Genomic DNA, 18396 nt, shown 5'->3' on the forward strand with positions numbered 1-18396 from the left:
AACACTTATTAAAAACAATAAACTATATTTATATTTTAAAAAACTCATATCGATAGGATATTTTTGAAAATGATTTTAATTAATTATAATAATACCACAAGTTATGTAAAATATCTTTTTAAAATGCAAAATACGACTTGTTTATCAACGATAAAATCGTGAATAAATATCAAAGTCTTAACATGTCACAAATATTCAAATCACAGTCTTTCATGGCTTAAAATAATACAAAATGCTTAACTTATTACATTTAAAAAAAGTCAAAAAAACTTAGTCATAAAACATTAAAGGTAAAAAATATATTTTTTTATTAAAAAAAAGAATTACCCAATGAACCCGATAAGAATAATAATATACATATGTTTAAAATTTCCCGAATAAATATACAGGGCGGTCCGAACGGTATTCCGGAAACTTCGGCAGCATATTCTGCAGATAAAAATAAGCAAAAAGGTTCTTATAAATTATGTTCATAAATGCTTAGTTTAGGTGATATGGGTGTAGAAGATTCATTTTTATTTCGATTTTTTTCCAAATAATTTCTGAAGCAACGTCAATATTTGGATGAAAATTGGTGTCTGGGATTAAATGTCATTATTGACACAAAATAAACACGTTGAGTAGATAGTTATTTGACTGAAATAATAAATTTGGGAAATTTTTATTTTTTAAAATTAATCATAAATTTTTCTTCAAAAAAATTATTATAAAACAGTTTCTGTTGAATTTTTGACACAAAAACATTTCACATTTATGATTTCAGTCTAAAAACTATTTATATCAAAGATGATAGTTATTGATAATTTCGATTCCAAATATCTCGATAACCATTACTCGTAGCGATTTTTACTAAGAGACCTTTGTTACGTAAAAAACGTTGTAAATGTATATTTTTTCACTCACTAGTTTTATACAGGTACCGAGGAAATGTTATTAGCCTTCAAAACAGTTAAAATAAATTGTAGTTGGCGTCCTCTACAAATAGGAGTCATATTGACATCAAAATAAAATTTTTCCTGTCAAAAAACTCTCAGTTTTCATAGACACCAATTTTCATTCAAATATTGAAGTTACTTCAGAAATTATTTGGAAAAAATCAAAGTAAAAATGAAACTTCTACACCCTGTATTAGTAAGCATTTTAGGGCATACATTTAAACAAACTTTTTTACATATTTTTATCTGCAGAATATGCTCCCGAAGTTTTCGGAATACAGTTCGGACCACCCTGTATAAACTACAACTTAAAATTCTTAGAGGTTTGGGAATTTCTTTTTATTAATTTTATTTTTAGTGGTAACAATGATTACGATTAGAATTTTCAATATTGTACTTAACTAGGAGCGTTTTAGTTTTCACATTTTTTTACTTTGTGTTAAGTTATTTTTTATTATTCTCCTTTAAACAATTTGCTCAAGTGTTCTTGTTGTCTCTCTTTCCATTCCTTTTTTGGTTTTGTTCGTTTTAATTGACCATCCCTGAAAGTTATTGTAATATGTTAAAAAATAGTTTAATCAAATTCAAATATAATTTCCGACTAAATTTTTTGAAATTCATTGATATGTTACCAAATTTAAAATTAATAATAGGCTTATGGTGCATTTCAGTTGATTTTAAAAATAGCGACCGCAGCGCTCGATACGACAGAAATTAGAAGTGTTCGACTAAAGTATTTCACGCAATCCTGTTACCATTCATGGAGATCACATTGAAATAATATTAAAATCGTTGCTTTCTCATATATTTAAGTATTTTAGATTTTACTAGGGCAGTTATTAAAACTATAAAATTTCTGAGGTACGAAGAATGTTATTAGATATCAGGACACTGAACTCAGCCGATGTAGGAAGCGATCACAGTCTGTTACTTGCAAAAATCAAATTAAAATTTAAACCTCATAAGAAACTAGGACAAGCAACTCAAGAAGTTAAGATAAACATCGAATCGCTATGGGACTTGTCTATTAAACAACTATATGAGAAAAGACTGACAGAGAAAATCCAAGTAAACCCAATAAAAGCAGAGGATAGCATAAATACCTCCTGGGAGAAACTAAAGAACAATATCAAAGAAGCCGCATGTGAAGCTTTAGGTACCCGGACTATAAAAAGAAATAATAGCACCAAAATAATAAAACTCCGTGGTTCCGCCCAGAAATTAAAGAAAAATGTAGATGAACAGCAAGGTTCAGTTCAAGGGGCAGATCATGCACAGACGCGGTTTTTGTCATAAGACAGATAACAGAAAAATTAATCGAATATAACAAACCAGCGTATATGTGTTTTATTGATTTAGAAAAAGCGTTCGACCGTGTGCAGCTAAGAGACGTTGTACACCTTCTTTACAATAGGCAAATCTCACACAACCTCGTTAAAACTATACAAAACATATATGAAGCGAACCAAATTCAAGCTAAAATTAACGGGGTCCTGACCGAACCATTAAATGTAGGCTGTGGTATCCGACAAAGTGACTCCCTGAGCCCTCTTCTTTTCAACATCATTATGGACGAAATAATAGGAAATGTACGTTTACTGAAGCGATACAGTATGGGCGACCAGGAAATTACTATTCTATGCTATGCCGACGACGCCGTATTGGTAGCTGAAAATGAGGACGATCTACAGCGCTTATTACATCGATTTAATTGTACTGCCAAATCATTTAATATGATAATATCGACCCAGAAAACTAAATGCATGACGACATCAAAAGTACCACTAAGATGCAAACTGGAAGTCGAGGGCAATGTTACTCAGCAAGAGATGAAGTTTAAGTATCTAGGCATAGAAATCTCAGGATATGGTGATGTAGAAGCGGAGGTGCGAGAACGGACAACGAAGGCAACCAGAATAGCAGGATGCCTGAATGATACAATATGGCGAAATAAAAACATTGAGGTGGAGACTAAAGCGAGAATTTACAAGGCAACGGTACGACCAATAATGACATACACTGAAGAAACTCGACCTGATACAGCGAAAACTAAACAACTACTAGAAACAACCGAAATGAGAGTCATAAGAAGAGCGTACAAGGTGGAAAATGTAAATGAGTGGGTACTCAGCAGAAAGGAAGAATGGAACGACCATATCAGCAGTATGGACAACAGAAGGATAGTGAGAGTTGCACGCGACAAATCACCACTAGGTCGCAGAAGCTTAGGACGTCCACGAAAACGATGGAGCGACAACTTGTCAGTCTGACCGGTAGAGACGCCGGAACCAAACAGACGATTCGCCTAGATGAAGAAGGAAGAAGAAGAATGTGTGAAGATTGTTGCTGTTTGTTGCTGTTTCGTGTAGTAAAATTTCAGTGAAAAAGAACCCAAACTGGTCGACGCGTTATATGTTGTGACAATTTCAAATGATAATAAAATTACCAAAAAAAAATCAACAAGAAAAGGATAGCATAATGCGTGGTTGTTATTAATACTTTTCAAATATTATTATAACAAATTTTTCATGAAGTCACCATTTAAAACCGTGTATTTTATTTTGTTTGGTCGGCTTTTTACGGTATTTTCCGATGGTGGCAGCACCGGCGAGAATGCAATGTGAAATGGACATTAAATAAATAAATAAGTTATTCTAAAAATGTTCATATTTCTAAAACCATTCCGTTTAGATTATGACACTACGGTATTTTTGGAACGGCTACTGCGTAAAAATAAATATAAATCGCCCTGTATATTTATAAAATTATGTTTAAAATGTGTATTGATTTTAGGCGTATAGTTTATTATAATTTTATCAATAAATACGGCCAAACAAAATTTTGAAGTTTTTACTACATTATGAAGTTATGTAGGAAACTGGGATACCCCGTTTGAGTAGAGGGCCATTCGTCTTGCAAAATATATATTTATTTTTTTCAAAATAATTTTTATCTGTTTGTTTTCACCGTAGAGACTAGAAACTATATCGGGTGCGTCTCAAAAGTGGTTCACCCGAGGGTTCACCCCTATAATTTTTTTTTTCAGATAAAGAAACGAGATTTGGTATGTTAATATATGACATACCATAAAAAGTTATAGGGGTGAGCCACTTTTGAGATGCATCCGGTATATATTGTAGAATATTACTCTGATGTAGTATCAAAAGTATCAGACACTTTCCATGGACCAGGACTTTTAACAGACGCTTATTTAAAGCTCCACAAAAAATAAATGAACTTTACTTATTTTTACATGTCTGATTTTTACATAATGTTATTAAGCTATTATAAAGTTATATTTAATAAGTCAGACAAATTGTAATGATCAAAATCCCCTAAGAAAATATTCAAGGGCACTAAGCGCATGCGATTGACATGTATGGTATCTAGGCATGCGTATAGTTCTCCCGCGCTCATAGTCACGGCTGAATAATTTTTGGGTTTAGTGGATGTTTGGTCATGACGATTCATGACAATCTATCTGACTGATTAAATATAACTTTATAATAGTTGTCTTAATAACATATGTCAGTGTTATTTACAGTCAAGCGCAGCTAAAGAAAACTACCCATCAATTTGAAAATGCGATAAAATCAAAATTATAGTTGGAATTACGGTGAATAGTTAATTTCAGTAAATTAGTGGAAATCCCTTATTATTATAAATCTATGATATCTTATTTAGAAAACTACAAAGTTATTCATGCATATAAAATAACAATTTACTCTGAGCTCCAAATAACAATTAATTGGTACGCATTTTCAAAACATCGAATGCGTTTAAATTATCAATAAGATCATACCAAACAAGATCAACCAATCCTCCTTGTTTAGCTATAATATGTTTGACCCTATTGGCATAATCTATGGAACTTTCCCCTTCTTGTTTTTGCGTGGGAGGTAAGTACCAAACGTCACACACGAGCGCCCAACTGGTCATCATCATTAGAACATACTGACCCATTCCGTACTTACTGCTGTTCCAAAAAGCATCTCCAAACCTGTAATTGATAATTGTTGAAAGAAATTATGTAGTTTAATAATTTTATTTGGGATTACCTGGGATCGTATTTTATTGCTACTGGATATATAGGACATCCCACTTCAAAGCTGCCTTTCTTGAACTGCATAACAGATGTGTTGTTGATGCAAGTACCTTCTGGAAAAATTAGCATAGGAGGGTTCTTTCGATTTGAAGTATGGTCTTTTAGTCTGAAAGTACAAAATTATAATCTGTAAACTTCAAAAGTAAAATTTCTAGAAGTAAAGTCAGTAGGTACAATAAGTCAGGGAAGATCTAAGACACAAGACACACAAATTTTTTTAGAAAATAACAATTTACATGGCAGATAGAACTGTACACCTCTTTTTACTCCTCTATACATATGACTTGTATATAGCAATGTAATTTTAGTAGATTATTGAGGGGATGTCATGTTACATTAAGTAACACGTTTTTGTGGGTCTATTGTGGATTTATTAAAGATTCAGAAAACCACCCACCAAGGCCGCATTAAATGCAATTGAAGACGAATGGAGCATCACCGACGCTTGGTATCAGGAATGGACGTCGAAACAAAACAGTGACATGCCATGCATCAGCAACTCACCACCAGGTTTCAACTTACCAAGAAAAACCTGGTGCACGCTAAACAGAATTAGAACGCAGCATGGGAGATGCGCCTATACCTTACACAAATGGGGCAAGAGTCCAAGCCCCTCCTGCGAGTGCGGCAAAGATCAAACCGTCAATACATATCGTGGAGGAATGCCCTGAAACGGCTTATAACGGCAGACCAGAAGATTTCCTGTTAGCAACTCCATAATCAATAGATTATATAAATTTGTTAAATGTTCGTTTGTATTTTTTTTTCTTTTTTGTCATATACGTACTTTGTGTCTTAATGTGCCATACGCTAAATAATAAATAAAGACTCATTCTTGGTTAAAATTAAAAAAAAACATTTTAGAACGCCTTTTTATGACTACATCAATAAAAGTGAAATATACAGGATGTCAAAAAATAGTGTATCTGACTTTGGTGGGTGATTCTACAGATGATAAAAATAAAACAAAGTTCCTATGAACATTTACCCTAAAATGCTTTCCGAAGAAATTACAGCCCTCGAAAGGTTAGACAAAATATTAACACATCACTTCTCATCCGAAACAAAAATACCACTATTTTTGTGATATTATTTGGTGGTTTTGGATTATATTTGGTGATTACATCAACTTTCTGAAATAGCCATGGGGCAAATTAATCTATTTTCTTTATGGGGGAAACCATTACAGAGGAATACAGCCATATCTACAAAAAAAGAAAATTTTGTTTAACGAAGAAATGTACCATCTCACATCTTTGCTGTTATCAAGGTGAAAATTTACGAGTTACAGTTTAAACTGTTATCTACCCTCCATATTCTCCAGATTTAGCTCCTGGTACAAACATTTCTAATCTTCGCTAACAACTATTTTCCAATTAAGGACGCCAACTGCTATTTGGACAGGTTCATGGGTTTGCATCATTGGAAGAAATGTATGCTTCACAAAAAGAAAATTAAGAATTATATTTAAAAAAAAGTGTTTTGTATCATTGGGAGTGGCACACTTTTCAGACTTCTTCAGTTTACTTATTTCCTTCCTCTAGGAGGTGGGAAAGCTCCTGGTCAACTGCTAGGGGGAATTCCCTCTGGTACTTAGGCTGGGAATTACCAATACTTCTGGCAGAGAATTGCACCAAGACGTATAACGATGCCGGATGGGACTACCCTGGCCATCAGACTAGCCTCTACTGGCCTCAAATTTGGGACACCGGGGGGCAACCCATTGTATTTTCGTCTCCCTTACTTCTACATGCGGGGCTCTGTAGAAGAGGACCGACTAACCCTTGCGGTGTAATTGACCTCAAATTCAAGAAGGCAATGGAGAAAGAGGGATATATCCTCTATTATAAATTCAAGACAACACCGGTATCAGGTCTAAAAAAAGATCAAGATAAAGAGGTGTAGAAAATGGAGACAGATCCTCCAGCCTCCATCTCACGGTTGCCACAGCCCGAAACAATCTCCTCGACCTCAACATCTGTTGTAAGAGGAGGATGGGAGGAAATACCCTGTCCTCCCTACAACAGGAAGATCCCCATATATGATGAGTTACAGACTAGATGAGCTATAACTCAAGAAAGGGGGACACAATAGATCTTTAAGGTCGCGGTGATTAACCCCCCGCCCTCTTACTCATTCTAAATTCTACATACTTATTTCAAGATATAATACCTTTGAAGTACTAAATGACGATCTTTAACTTCCGATCTTTCAAACCATACATGAGGAGAAGCTCTGCTTAATGCTCTCTGAAGTATACCCAGTAGTCCCCCTTGTCTCTGACCAATCTAATGAATATTAATAATGTATTAAACAATTTTTTTTCTTAAATCTATCTTTATTCTTACCAGCGAATAACAGTTGTCGTTTGATAGTATAATACAGTCAATAGGACTAGTGTGGTTGGCTACACATATAGTGCCACCTGGTGGGCGCCATTGCTTGTTATGTACAGTAATGACAGCTGACAGAGATCGCGTGAGAATCCGGAATGCGATGACGTAGCAACGGTAGTTCAGCCACCGCTTAAAACCGCATTCGGGTAACTTTCCGATTGTTGTTGTAGTGATCAAAAGCCAGAGAAACTGAAATGTGTAAGAAAAATTAATACAGTATAGTATTAGGAAAATAAAACATGGATCAAAAAGGAAAAAACCCGTCCAGAAAGATCCAGACAGACATATACGGGTGTTAAAATATCATAATACCATCTTTTCTCAAAATCTCGTGCATATTGTATGAGCCACATCGCGTCCTCGTACCTAGACAGCAGACCATAAATCCCGTAATTATACAAGGAATCCCGTACGTTTGGTAACTCTGGGACTGACACACCCCGATCATGTGTGTCTGGACCTTAAGAATTGTCATCATCCAAAATTTGAAAAATCTGTTTAAATTTTAATATAGTCACAAATAAAGCTATGGATCGTCTAATGTTTCTACCTGCTCAGTATTATGTTTTAAGATTGATTCCCAATATACCTTCCGATTCTATTCCATATCCATTCCATATCCGTTCAGTATTTTTGATTGTATTCAAGCTATACGTAAGCTTCCGTTCCGTATCAGTTCTATACTTTTTATTGTACAATTTATATCATTACGAAAGTTTTATTTTAAAAATTTGTATCTTTTGAAAAAGGTAATAGATTTATTTGAGAGGAAACAATAAATAAATATCAGCAAAATATTAACAGAGCTGGTACAAATGTAAGAATTTGACAACGCTGTTTCCTATACGCTTCAGCCCCGTTCTCAGAACTGCGACTGTCGCCAGCGACACGACAAAAGAACCAATCAGATTTGTACAAAATTCAAACAGCTGTCAATTTTAAATTTAGTACAGCTCCCATTGGTTGTTTGAAATGTCAAACTGTGACGCCCGCGACACGACGTTGTTCTGAGAACGGGGCTTCAGTCCGTTTACCAAAAAAATGTATGGAAGAAAAGGATATGGAACGGAAGGGAAACGGAATGGATAGTGTGCATTATCCTATTCATTTACATGATATAATATTTTATACGTAAACGGAAGGGAGCTGATACGGAAGGTATATTGAGAATCAACCTTTATACTTACTCCGAAAATGAAGATTGATAGTCTGAGTGGCAACAACAAGAAATATCGTACGAAAAATCCGATTATCCAAAGGATTGTGACTTTCCACGAGATGAATTCATGACTACGATTGGTTCTGGTTAGAAGATTCCAGTTCTTGAGTTCTTCGGCTTCAAAACGCGAAGTGACCTGATCCTCGATGATGGCCTCTATGCCTATTTTCGAGTAGTCCAACACTTGGAGCCATGTTTTAATGTCAAAGTGGATTTGTTCCTTAGAATAAAATAAACAATATTTTATGGAAATCCTTATAATTTACATAGTAGCATAGAATAATCTAAATATTATATGGAGAAATTTTGGTTTGGTTGGGTTAGGTTAGGATGTGAAGTCCAACATAATAAAATTGTTTTTAGATCTTTGATTTTAAAATAACTATAATGGCTAACCTACAGCCGAATCGCGAGAGTATTTTTAAAATGTTAACCCTGTTTAATTTTTTACATTATTCAATATTCCCCACAATTTTATTATTTATATTTTTATTAGTTGATGAAAATAGTTATTTGCACTCACTATGCGTGTTTTTATTTTCTGAATCTTTTACTATAAGCTTTATTTTTGTTTTAAAGTTTAGCTTATATCCGAGCTTATATCTTTTCTTAAAGGATCATATAATAAAAAAACAAATTGCAAATTTGAAAAAAAAAGGTTTTATAAAAAAATTGTTATTTATTGAGTTGGTCCTGATTGAATCCTATTTCTTGCTACAAGTTTCTTATTTTTGAGATTTTTTATTATAAAAGCATCAAAATAATTCAAAAATTGATTCATAATAATAAAAAAAGATAAATACCTACTTCTATGTTGTGGTTATCGGTTGATGATTGACTGCCAGCTGGTGTCAACTCTGGTATTAAAATTGAATTTTCATCTCGGCTAAAAGTTTTGTATAAATATTATATTTATAGATATTAACAACATACACAGATTAAAGGTACATTCAGGCTGAGAGCGTCGCGTCCGCACCATTGAACTCGAACCCCGACGCTCAGCGGACGCTAACGCAACGCCAAACGCGACGCTGTCTGCCTGAACGGTCTAATTTAAGTTAAGTGAATTGATTCCATTTCGACACGCGGGCGGACGCGACGCTCTCAGCCTGAACGTACCTTAAAACAGTATGTATGTACATTTATACGTCCGTATACAGGGTGTCCCAGAAATAAGTGCAAGTATTTTAACTGGTAGTATAGTTCAACCCCAGAAACACGCCTATGAGGTTTTTCTCGCGAAAATTTTTTTTTGAAAATTCGAAATTTTTTGAATTTTTTTTAAAAATGTAGTAAAATAACTCCGTTATTTTAGACTTATTTGAAAAACGACGAAGAGAAAATATTTTTCTTTTATCGTGATCTACCACCCCTTAAAATACTTGCACTTATATCTGGGACACCTTGTATATACTTTTTGAAGTGAAACTTCTTGACGCTCGTCTTATTATTTTTTTTACCTAATGAGATGATTTCCGTTCCTACCAATAGATCGATTATCAGTTTTCAAATCGGGGTCTTCTTCGTATCCTTCGTCCTCAGAATCAACCTGAGAGGATCTTTTCACTTTAAGATTTTTTTCGATGTCTCTTCTTCCATACTAAAAATTGTACAGTATTGATAATTATCACAGATTGTATATGATTATCACTTGACTGGCGTTTTAATCAATTACATGAACAAAAAATTGGTGCCGGGAGGCACGTATAGCCGCCCATACTAAAATATATTAATAAAAAGTTGGTAGGCAGTTCTTTTAGTTTCAAAGTAAAGGAATTTTTCCAATTTTTTTTATCTCAAAAACTGCGACTTTGATTGATTTTCATGTTACAAATTTTATTTCAAATATTGAAAACCGTGTTTCGCTAGCTACTGTAATTTTGGAGTTACGATTTTTTAAAATTTTTAACCCCCTCCCATATCCCTTTACCAACCCCCCACCCCCGCCAAAAACCAATGGCCAGATTCTTGGGTGCCACAGTATTTTTGTGCCAAATTTGGTTAAAATCGGTTTAGCGGTTCTTGAGTTATGGTGTTACAGACAGACGGACAGACTGACAGACAGACAGACAGACACCCTGAAAATATTTTGTGTTTAGGTCATTTATGACCCAATTTACTCATTTTGAGTAAAATTAAAAAAAAATTGCCGATCCTAATAGCCTACCATACCCGTTGGTATGGTCGGCTAAAAATATTTGAAATCTTTAAATACTAGATATAAATAACTATTCAAGAATATTTTAGTTATTTTAGCAGTTACTTCTATTGTAAAATATGAACGTCAACGGTTTACAATAAAGGTATTTGTAAAAAAATAATTTCAGTGTTCTAGAATATTATATACAGGGTCCGGCAATAGTGAGTAGCCGTCGGGCGTCTGTAGCTCGCGGAATAAAAAAAAACTTGGGAACTTTGTTTAAGTCCAAACCCAAAGCTTTCCTAATGTATGTACGAGGATGTATTTCAGGAAAATATTTTAAGGCCTATAGCGTGGCTAAATACCCTGTATATTATTGCATTTTTCGCTTCCTTTCAGATCACTTTACATAATCCTAAGATGTGAGTAAATATATTTCGATAATTTCAATTTTCTTTTCAACCTTCCTTAAAAAAATATTACAAATACAAGAACCTGTCCTGAGATCAACACAATATTAGGTATTTACTTACTTTACTAAAAATATCGTAATCTTAAATCATAGATGGTGTTCAAAATTCTATGCCAAACTTTCTAAAACATAAAGTAATTTTTATTTGTTTTTTTTTAATGAAACACTCTGTATATTATTTTTTATTAGATGGAGAGTTAAAAAATGAACATTTTTGTATTTAAAGTACCTATTACAAAATGTTTAATAGTTTCGCAGATACACGGAGTATTATTTCATATACTCGTAGTTGTTTCAACAGTAAAATACGAGAGAAAAATCATTGGGTGGCTTTGATAAAAAATTTACTCTGGAAAATGTCATATGAAATATAAAACCGCGAACATCCGCAAGACCGTTAAAAAATTTGAAACACTCTAAATACAAAAAATGTTAATTTTTTAATTCTCCATCTATTGAAGAAATTATATACCGGGTGTTCCAATTAAAAAAACGAAGAAAAATGATTTTATGTTTTAGAAAGTTTGGCGTAGAATTTTGAATATTCTGTATGATTTACGAATACCGTATTTAAAGCATTGTTGTGACAGAGCTTCTAAAGTAAATACCTAATATATGTAGTTCTGATTTCAGAACAGCTCTTGTATTTTGAATATTTTTTATGAAAGGCTTAAAAATATATATTCTTTATTTTATTTATTAATATCTCATATCTTAGGATGTATTAGGTAAGTGACCTGAAAGGAAGCTAAAAATTCAATAACATACAGGGTGTTCCATAAAAAAATCATCCCGATCTACTCACAATTTTTGAGCCACCCTATAGAAGTTAAAATAGTTTTCTAAAATACCTATATGTTTTTTTTTATTCTAGGAGCTACAGATGCCCCCCTACAGGGCGAGTTTTAAATAGGTGCAAATATTTTTAGGGATTATTTAGATTCCTAAATATATTCTTTTTATTTGTTTTTTTTTGCATCTAACGACGGGAGGAGATTTTTGAAACGTTGGATTTTTTGATTGGTGAGACAAATTTATTTTACTAGTAAAATACCACTGACAAATTGATTTCTGTGTTGGATCAAGGCACTAGTGTTTACAAAAAATAGCTATTTTATTTTGTAGATTTCACCTTCTAGCGGCGAAAACTCTCGAAATCTGTTCAAGAAAAAAACCATCTAGCGCAAGATGAAAAAATACACTAGTCCGCCACTGATTTAGTGAGAGATGGTGGACTAAATCTATGAAAAGTATTTTTTCATTGCATTTATAGCGGTTTATTCAAGGATATGGTAGGCCAGAACTACTTAATTTTTTTTATCTTGCAGTCTAAAATTAATTCGTTTACTTCAACACGTCGGCCTTGTAGATATCTTGAATTATAACCAATAACTGAATTTCTTGGTTAATTCCATATGATTTATGATTTATTTCTTCCTCTGTACTTGAGACAGACTCCACGAAAACCAATATTTTTAGTACAATCGGTAACATTTTAATTTCTGTCAATTTTGGAAATGATTCATCATGTATACATATGTGGGATATTTCAAATAAAAATAATGAACTATTATTGTTTAAGGCATTTTTTAATTTTTACAGTGCAGGGCAAAAGGTCATTTCATTATAATCGGTAGATTCTCTAATTTCTAGTGTAAACAAGTGATATACCATTTTTAATCCAAATACCCACTTAAAATTGTCAAGTATGAATGCACCGATAACATTGTAATTTTATCGAAAAAATATAGCTAGGTAATAAATAACTTTTAGAAAATTATTTTTATTTCTAATTTTTAAACTTTTAACAATTTATTTGTCTGAATATAACAAGTTCAAGGAGTTCAAAGATCACAAATTATTAATAAAACAAAATCTAGTTATTTGTGTTTGTTATGAATAACAAAATGACATACATTTATTTATGTTGCACAAATATAACGTATGATAGAAAAAAAACGGCGTCTTGTTGGCTTGAAAATACGACGATCGATGACATTTTCCATATACATAAATTTACATATAAAATGACAGCGACGTTCATTTCATAGCCATGCTAACGCCGTTTTTTTCGATAATACGGTACCTATTTTGAAATTTGCCTAACCGACAAAAAGTAGGTAAGTATTATCTCCTCTCGTCGAAGCAAATAAAAAAATAGAATTTTTTTTTTAATTTCTTGTTCTTGAATAGTTGTTTAGTTTTATGTAGTTTAGGCAATTTTTTTAATAAATGCCACTGAACTGATTTTCTTCCAGTGACGAAAAACCCAGAATTATTTTGAAGATATAGTCTGATATAGTTATGAAAATGCCTATCGTGTGACAAATAATAAAATTGATCCTTTAAAAACAAATTTTTGTTTTAATATATAAATAGATATTTATATAACTTACCTCAAAAATTTTCAATAATATTTGAACGTACAATTTTCTTACACCTACAGATTTTCCTATGCTCGCAGCTAGGATAATTGTCAGCAAGAGCGTGATCCAAGAGACCCATAATGCCCAACCCAAAAGACTGAGTATCTCCATCGCAACTATTACTCTGAATTTATCGTTCAGCTGTTAGTAGGAGTCGATTTATTTTTATCAAACCTGTGCTTCGAGTTGTTTATACTGTGTGTTTATAGCTTATTCATACATGCGCTGATTCGCGCGACACCTTTCAATTATGTACCTTGTTTTTATATAGATAGTGATAATAATAAAAGTGAATAATAAAATTTTATTTATTGCGTTTTAAAATGTATTTTCATGGAACACATTATAATTGTCAATTTTATAATTTAGTAATTTAGCATAAATTATCTGAAGAAAATATTATAGAGAGATTTTGAGAATAGTACATTATATAATATTTTTACGGAAAATTCAATGTTAATTATTTAATTTAAATTAAAGCCCGCCATTTATTTTTCCCTCTTGTTATCTACCAGAGATATGGAGATTTCTCCTACCCAATCATGCTAAAGTCCAAAGGTTTTGATAAGAAGAATGAATTAGTATTGGGAGATCCTTAGAAAATATCGATGTTCATTATCGATGTTAACATATAAAATCTTCACACCTATTTAAAATTTGAAAATTGAGTCTTACCTTCGTTAAAACAAAATTTTATCAAACTTCACATTTGCGTTGATTGTCGGCTCATTACATTTTCGTATGTGTCAGTTTATGGCAAATATAACAAATTATGCATTGAATTTAATTACAATATTATATATTCCTATCCCTATATTGTTTCTTTGATGCAACCGTTGCATAATTATATATTAACAAGGATGCAACATAATCTTGAAGTCTTGAGATTTTCTTCAGAACTCAGTTTAAGAATTTATATTAAAATTAAACGCTTCCATAGAAGAAAAAAAAACAATAGATTACCAAATAAAATTCACTCTGTATTTTGTGCAAGGAAATAAAAATGTAAAGTTCTATAAAAAACAGTGTGTGCACTATGTGCGCATATTTGAAGTGAAATTTTTCTTTCTAACAGTTATCAAATTAAACGATTTGAAGGATTGTGAAAACACTTGCTTTACAAGAAAACGTTTAAAATATTATGGTTTAAACTCTTGGTTTAAACTAAAGAAAAAGTCATTTAACTTTGGTGTTACCACTGGTTACCACTTACCAGAAGAATCACATTAGACATCAAGAATCAAGAATCACTAACGAGACATGGATATTTTTAGAACATCGATAAGTAGGGTTCAGCATTAGTTTTGACAGGAAGAAACGATAAACATAACCAAGCAAATAAATAAGGTTAGAAGTTGGAAAATTTCCTTAATGTTGATCAATTTCAATGGTTTTATTTAATAATGTCTGTGGGTTTAATAACACGATCCATTAATATCTTTAAATTTACAAATATTGGCATTCCATCCCAAAGTTTCCGCTCAATATGTAGCTGCTATAACAATGTACACTATTCAAACAAACCAGTCAGGAACATTGTTGCTGAACGGGATCCCGAGACGGGCCAAATAAAAAAGAAAAAGCTTCCAATTATACCAAAAGTTACCCTTTTACACGGCGAGGATATCACTATCACTACTTTAGAGGAAGCCCAGAAAATAGCTAAACGAAGAGATTTAAAGCTGGTGAGAATTATCGATTTGGATACAAAGACACAAAGACCAGTTTACAAACTTATGACTGGTGCGGAATATTTTCAAGAGGATTTAAAACAACGCGAGCGAAAGAAGGCAGAAAAAGAAAAAACTGGTTTTAAAGGTGAAAAAGTACTGATGATAAGCCAGAATATTTCGGAACACGATTTACAAACTCAAATTAATAAGGTCATCAAATGGTTGGACAAGAAATACGAAATACGCGTCGTTATTAATGGAGATAAAGATAATTCTAGAAAAGCTGTAAGGAGAATTAATGTGCATTAAATTTCATTAGATTTTTATTTTGATATTATGATTTTTAGGAAAATATATATTCACAAATTGAAAATAACTTGAAACAATATGGTAAAATTCTTCAAACTCGTCAAAAAGGATCAGATATAAAGTTTCAGATTATTCCTCCAAAACAGACTAATGAATCAAAGAACAGTGGTGGGAATAGTGATGGTACTAATGATAAATCTTCATGACTAATTTTATCCATAGCAATGTGTGGCTTATGTTCTTTTTTAATTGTCAAATATTCTCTATATTATACATTATTTAAAAGAAATAAAACAAAGTAATAGTTAAGTATGAATTAAATTAATTTTCCATCAATATATTTTTTTACAAATTCTGAATCTTACAGACAGTAAACACAACTAACAGCATATTTTATGTTTCTTGTTAGATAGAATATAATATCTTGTGATCGAAAAAACGTCGTTAGGGCAGTTTTTGAAGTGACGATCCATAATATCTTTGTTTTGCTTCACAACTTATAAAAAAATAAATTATTAAAGTTGCCAAAAATTGACAATTAAGAAATGTAAATACATTTCATACACATTTATATTTTTTGACATATTTTGTCGTCATAAATGAGAAATTTGAAATTTTGTGACGCTTTTTTCGATCCATAGTTTATGGATTTTTGGACAACCTTATTACAAACAGTTTTTACTACTATTATTTTTTAAAATATCTTTGGTTTCTGTTTCGTGGCACCTTCAGGTTAATGAATAATACCTTTAACGTGCCCTAGCTACTAATTTTTGTTTATTTAAAATAAAACTAATTATACAGGGTGAGTCATACATAAGTGCAAATATTTTAGGGTTAGTATATTTCGACTCCAGAAACACGTCTATGTTTTTTTTTTCAAAAATTTGAAAAAATAGCCTGGATTTTTTTTATTATTAGTTAAAATTCATATCTTGATAATGTGGCACATATAGCATAGGTAGATGGTAGATGATAGTAGATTAAATTTACAATAAAATCCAGAAAAGATTGAGTGGTTCTCAAAAGTTTAAGCAGAAATAATTGTTTTAAGTTTCCATAGTAAAAATCTGTTGTAAAGCCTTAACTCTCTTATTTTGGACTTATTTGAACAACGGCAAAGAGAAAATATGTTTCTTCTAGCGAAACCAGCCCTGGAATTGTTTTCACTTATTTAACACTCATCCTCTATATTTTGTTTTGGATTCTACATTAAATTCTAAACACACTTGTACCTATAATATTCTTTACTTAAGTTTAACCGATTTTGAAATACTTTCATTTTAAAGAATAAAATACCTGAATTAATGAGAAAACGGCCTCAGCGATGGCTACGAAATGAAGATCGCTATCATTTTATATGTAAAATTATATGGGGAAAGTGTGTCATCGATGTTCATTTCCAAGACAATTGGACGCCGTTTTTTTTCGATCATACGGTACAAGTAGGTATTTAGGTACATCTTTCGGCCTTTTGTAGATATTTATTATTGAATTTGCTTTTAGTTAGATGCTTTATAAAATACAAAAATGTAGGTTTTTTTGGAGAAGTCAGAATTTTTTTAAATGGTATTATTTTATCATAGGCACTCATAGGCATAATATTTATTCGACAGGTGATTAAACATTTATGCCCACTTGCACCGTTTGTATAAACTTTGTTTAAAGGCTAAACAGTGATTAACTACAATAAAATATGTATAGTATGGCCTTTAAACAAAGTTTATACAAACGGTGCAAGTGGGCATTAGAATTTAATGTATAATGGAAAATACATTACTTATATACAGGGTGGTCCGAACTGTATTCCGGAAACTCCGGCAGCATATTCTGCAGATAAATATAAGTACAAAAGTTCATATAAATATATGTGCAAAAATGCTTAGTTTCGGAGATACAGGGTGTAGAAATTTCATTTTTATTTCGATTTTTCCAAATAATTTCTGAAATAACGTCAATATTTTGACGAAAATTGTTGTCTGGGAGTTTTTTGATATGAGAAATTTGATTTTGATGTCAACATGACTCTTATTTGTATGGGGCGCCACCTACATGTGTTTTAACTGTTTTGAAGGGTAATAACTTTTCGTACGTATAACTTATAAAACTACTGAGTTGAAAGCGGAACTGAAGAATCTGGAAGACTCCATCCGTAAGTTGGAATGGGTATCCTCCAATGATCTAAGATACTCGAAAAAGTTCCTCAGAACTTATGACCGAGAAAAATCAAAGGTTTTCCTTGATTTAACTAAAAACAATCTTCGGATTGTCACGGGGTTTCTAACAGGACACTATCTTCTCAACGAACACCTCAGTAGGAACAACGTCGAATGCAGATTTTGTGGTGAAAATGGGGAAACACCAAAACACCTTATCACTGAGTGCGCCGAGACGACTACCATTTCGTGCCATGAACTTTGGTACGTCTGATGTCGAGGATGGAGAGCTGGCCTCTGTGGAGCCGTCTCAGATACGGGCTTTTGTTAAAGCCCTGAGACTGTATGATGAGTTATAACTCGTTATAACTCAAGAAAGGGGAACACACAATAGATCTATAAGGTCGCGCTGATTAACTCCCCTCCTAAACATTCTACATTCTAAAACTACTGAGTGAAAAAATATACATTCCGTGACTTTTTACGTAAAAAAGGTCTCTTGGGAAAAATCTCTACGGGTAATGGTACTCGAGATATTTGGAATCAAAATTATCAATACCTGTCA

The 18396-nt window shown here is 32.4% G+C and overlaps 2 protein-coding genes across 2 annotated transcripts; one reads left to right on the top strand and one right to left on the bottom strand.

The window, feature by feature from the left end:
• Positions 1-1292: 1292 nt before the first annotated feature.
• On the bottom strand, positions 1293-13951 carry LOC115874707 (glycerol-3-phosphate acyltransferase 3-like). Its single transcript, XM_030889946.1, has 9 exons — positions 13664-13951; positions 10116-10255; positions 9463-9541; positions 8624-8875; positions 7389-7625; positions 7213-7328; positions 4994-5146; positions 4738-4935; positions 1293-1477 (listed from the first exon to the last, which is right to left on the bottom strand). The coding sequence occupies exons 1-9, from the start codon at positions 13802-13804 to the stop codon at positions 1390-1392; spliced, it is 1404 nt and encodes a 467-aa protein (XP_030745806.1). The 5' UTR covers positions 13805-13951; the 3' UTR covers positions 1293-1389.
• A 1051-nt stretch (positions 13952-15002) lies between these two features.
• Positions 15003-15984, top strand: LOC115874708 (translation initiation factor IF-3). The gene is made up of 2 exons (XM_030889947.1): positions 15003-15651; positions 15714-15984. Exons 1-2 carry the CDS (start codon positions 15097-15099, stop codon positions 15879-15881), a joined length of 723 nt encoding a protein of 240 aa, XP_030745807.1. The 5' UTR covers positions 15003-15096; the 3' UTR covers positions 15882-15984.
• The last annotated feature ends 2412 nt before the right edge of the window (positions 15985-18396 follow it).

Source organism: Sitophilus oryzae, unplaced genomic scaffold (genome assembly GCF_002938485.1).
Source record: "Sitophilus oryzae breed Bouriz unplaced genomic scaffold, Soryzae_2.0 scaffold_1297_pilon_pilon, whole genome shotgun sequence".
In the NCBI taxonomy this organism is placed as follows: Eukaryota; Metazoa; Arthropoda; class Insecta; order Coleoptera; family Curculionidae; genus Sitophilus; species Sitophilus oryzae.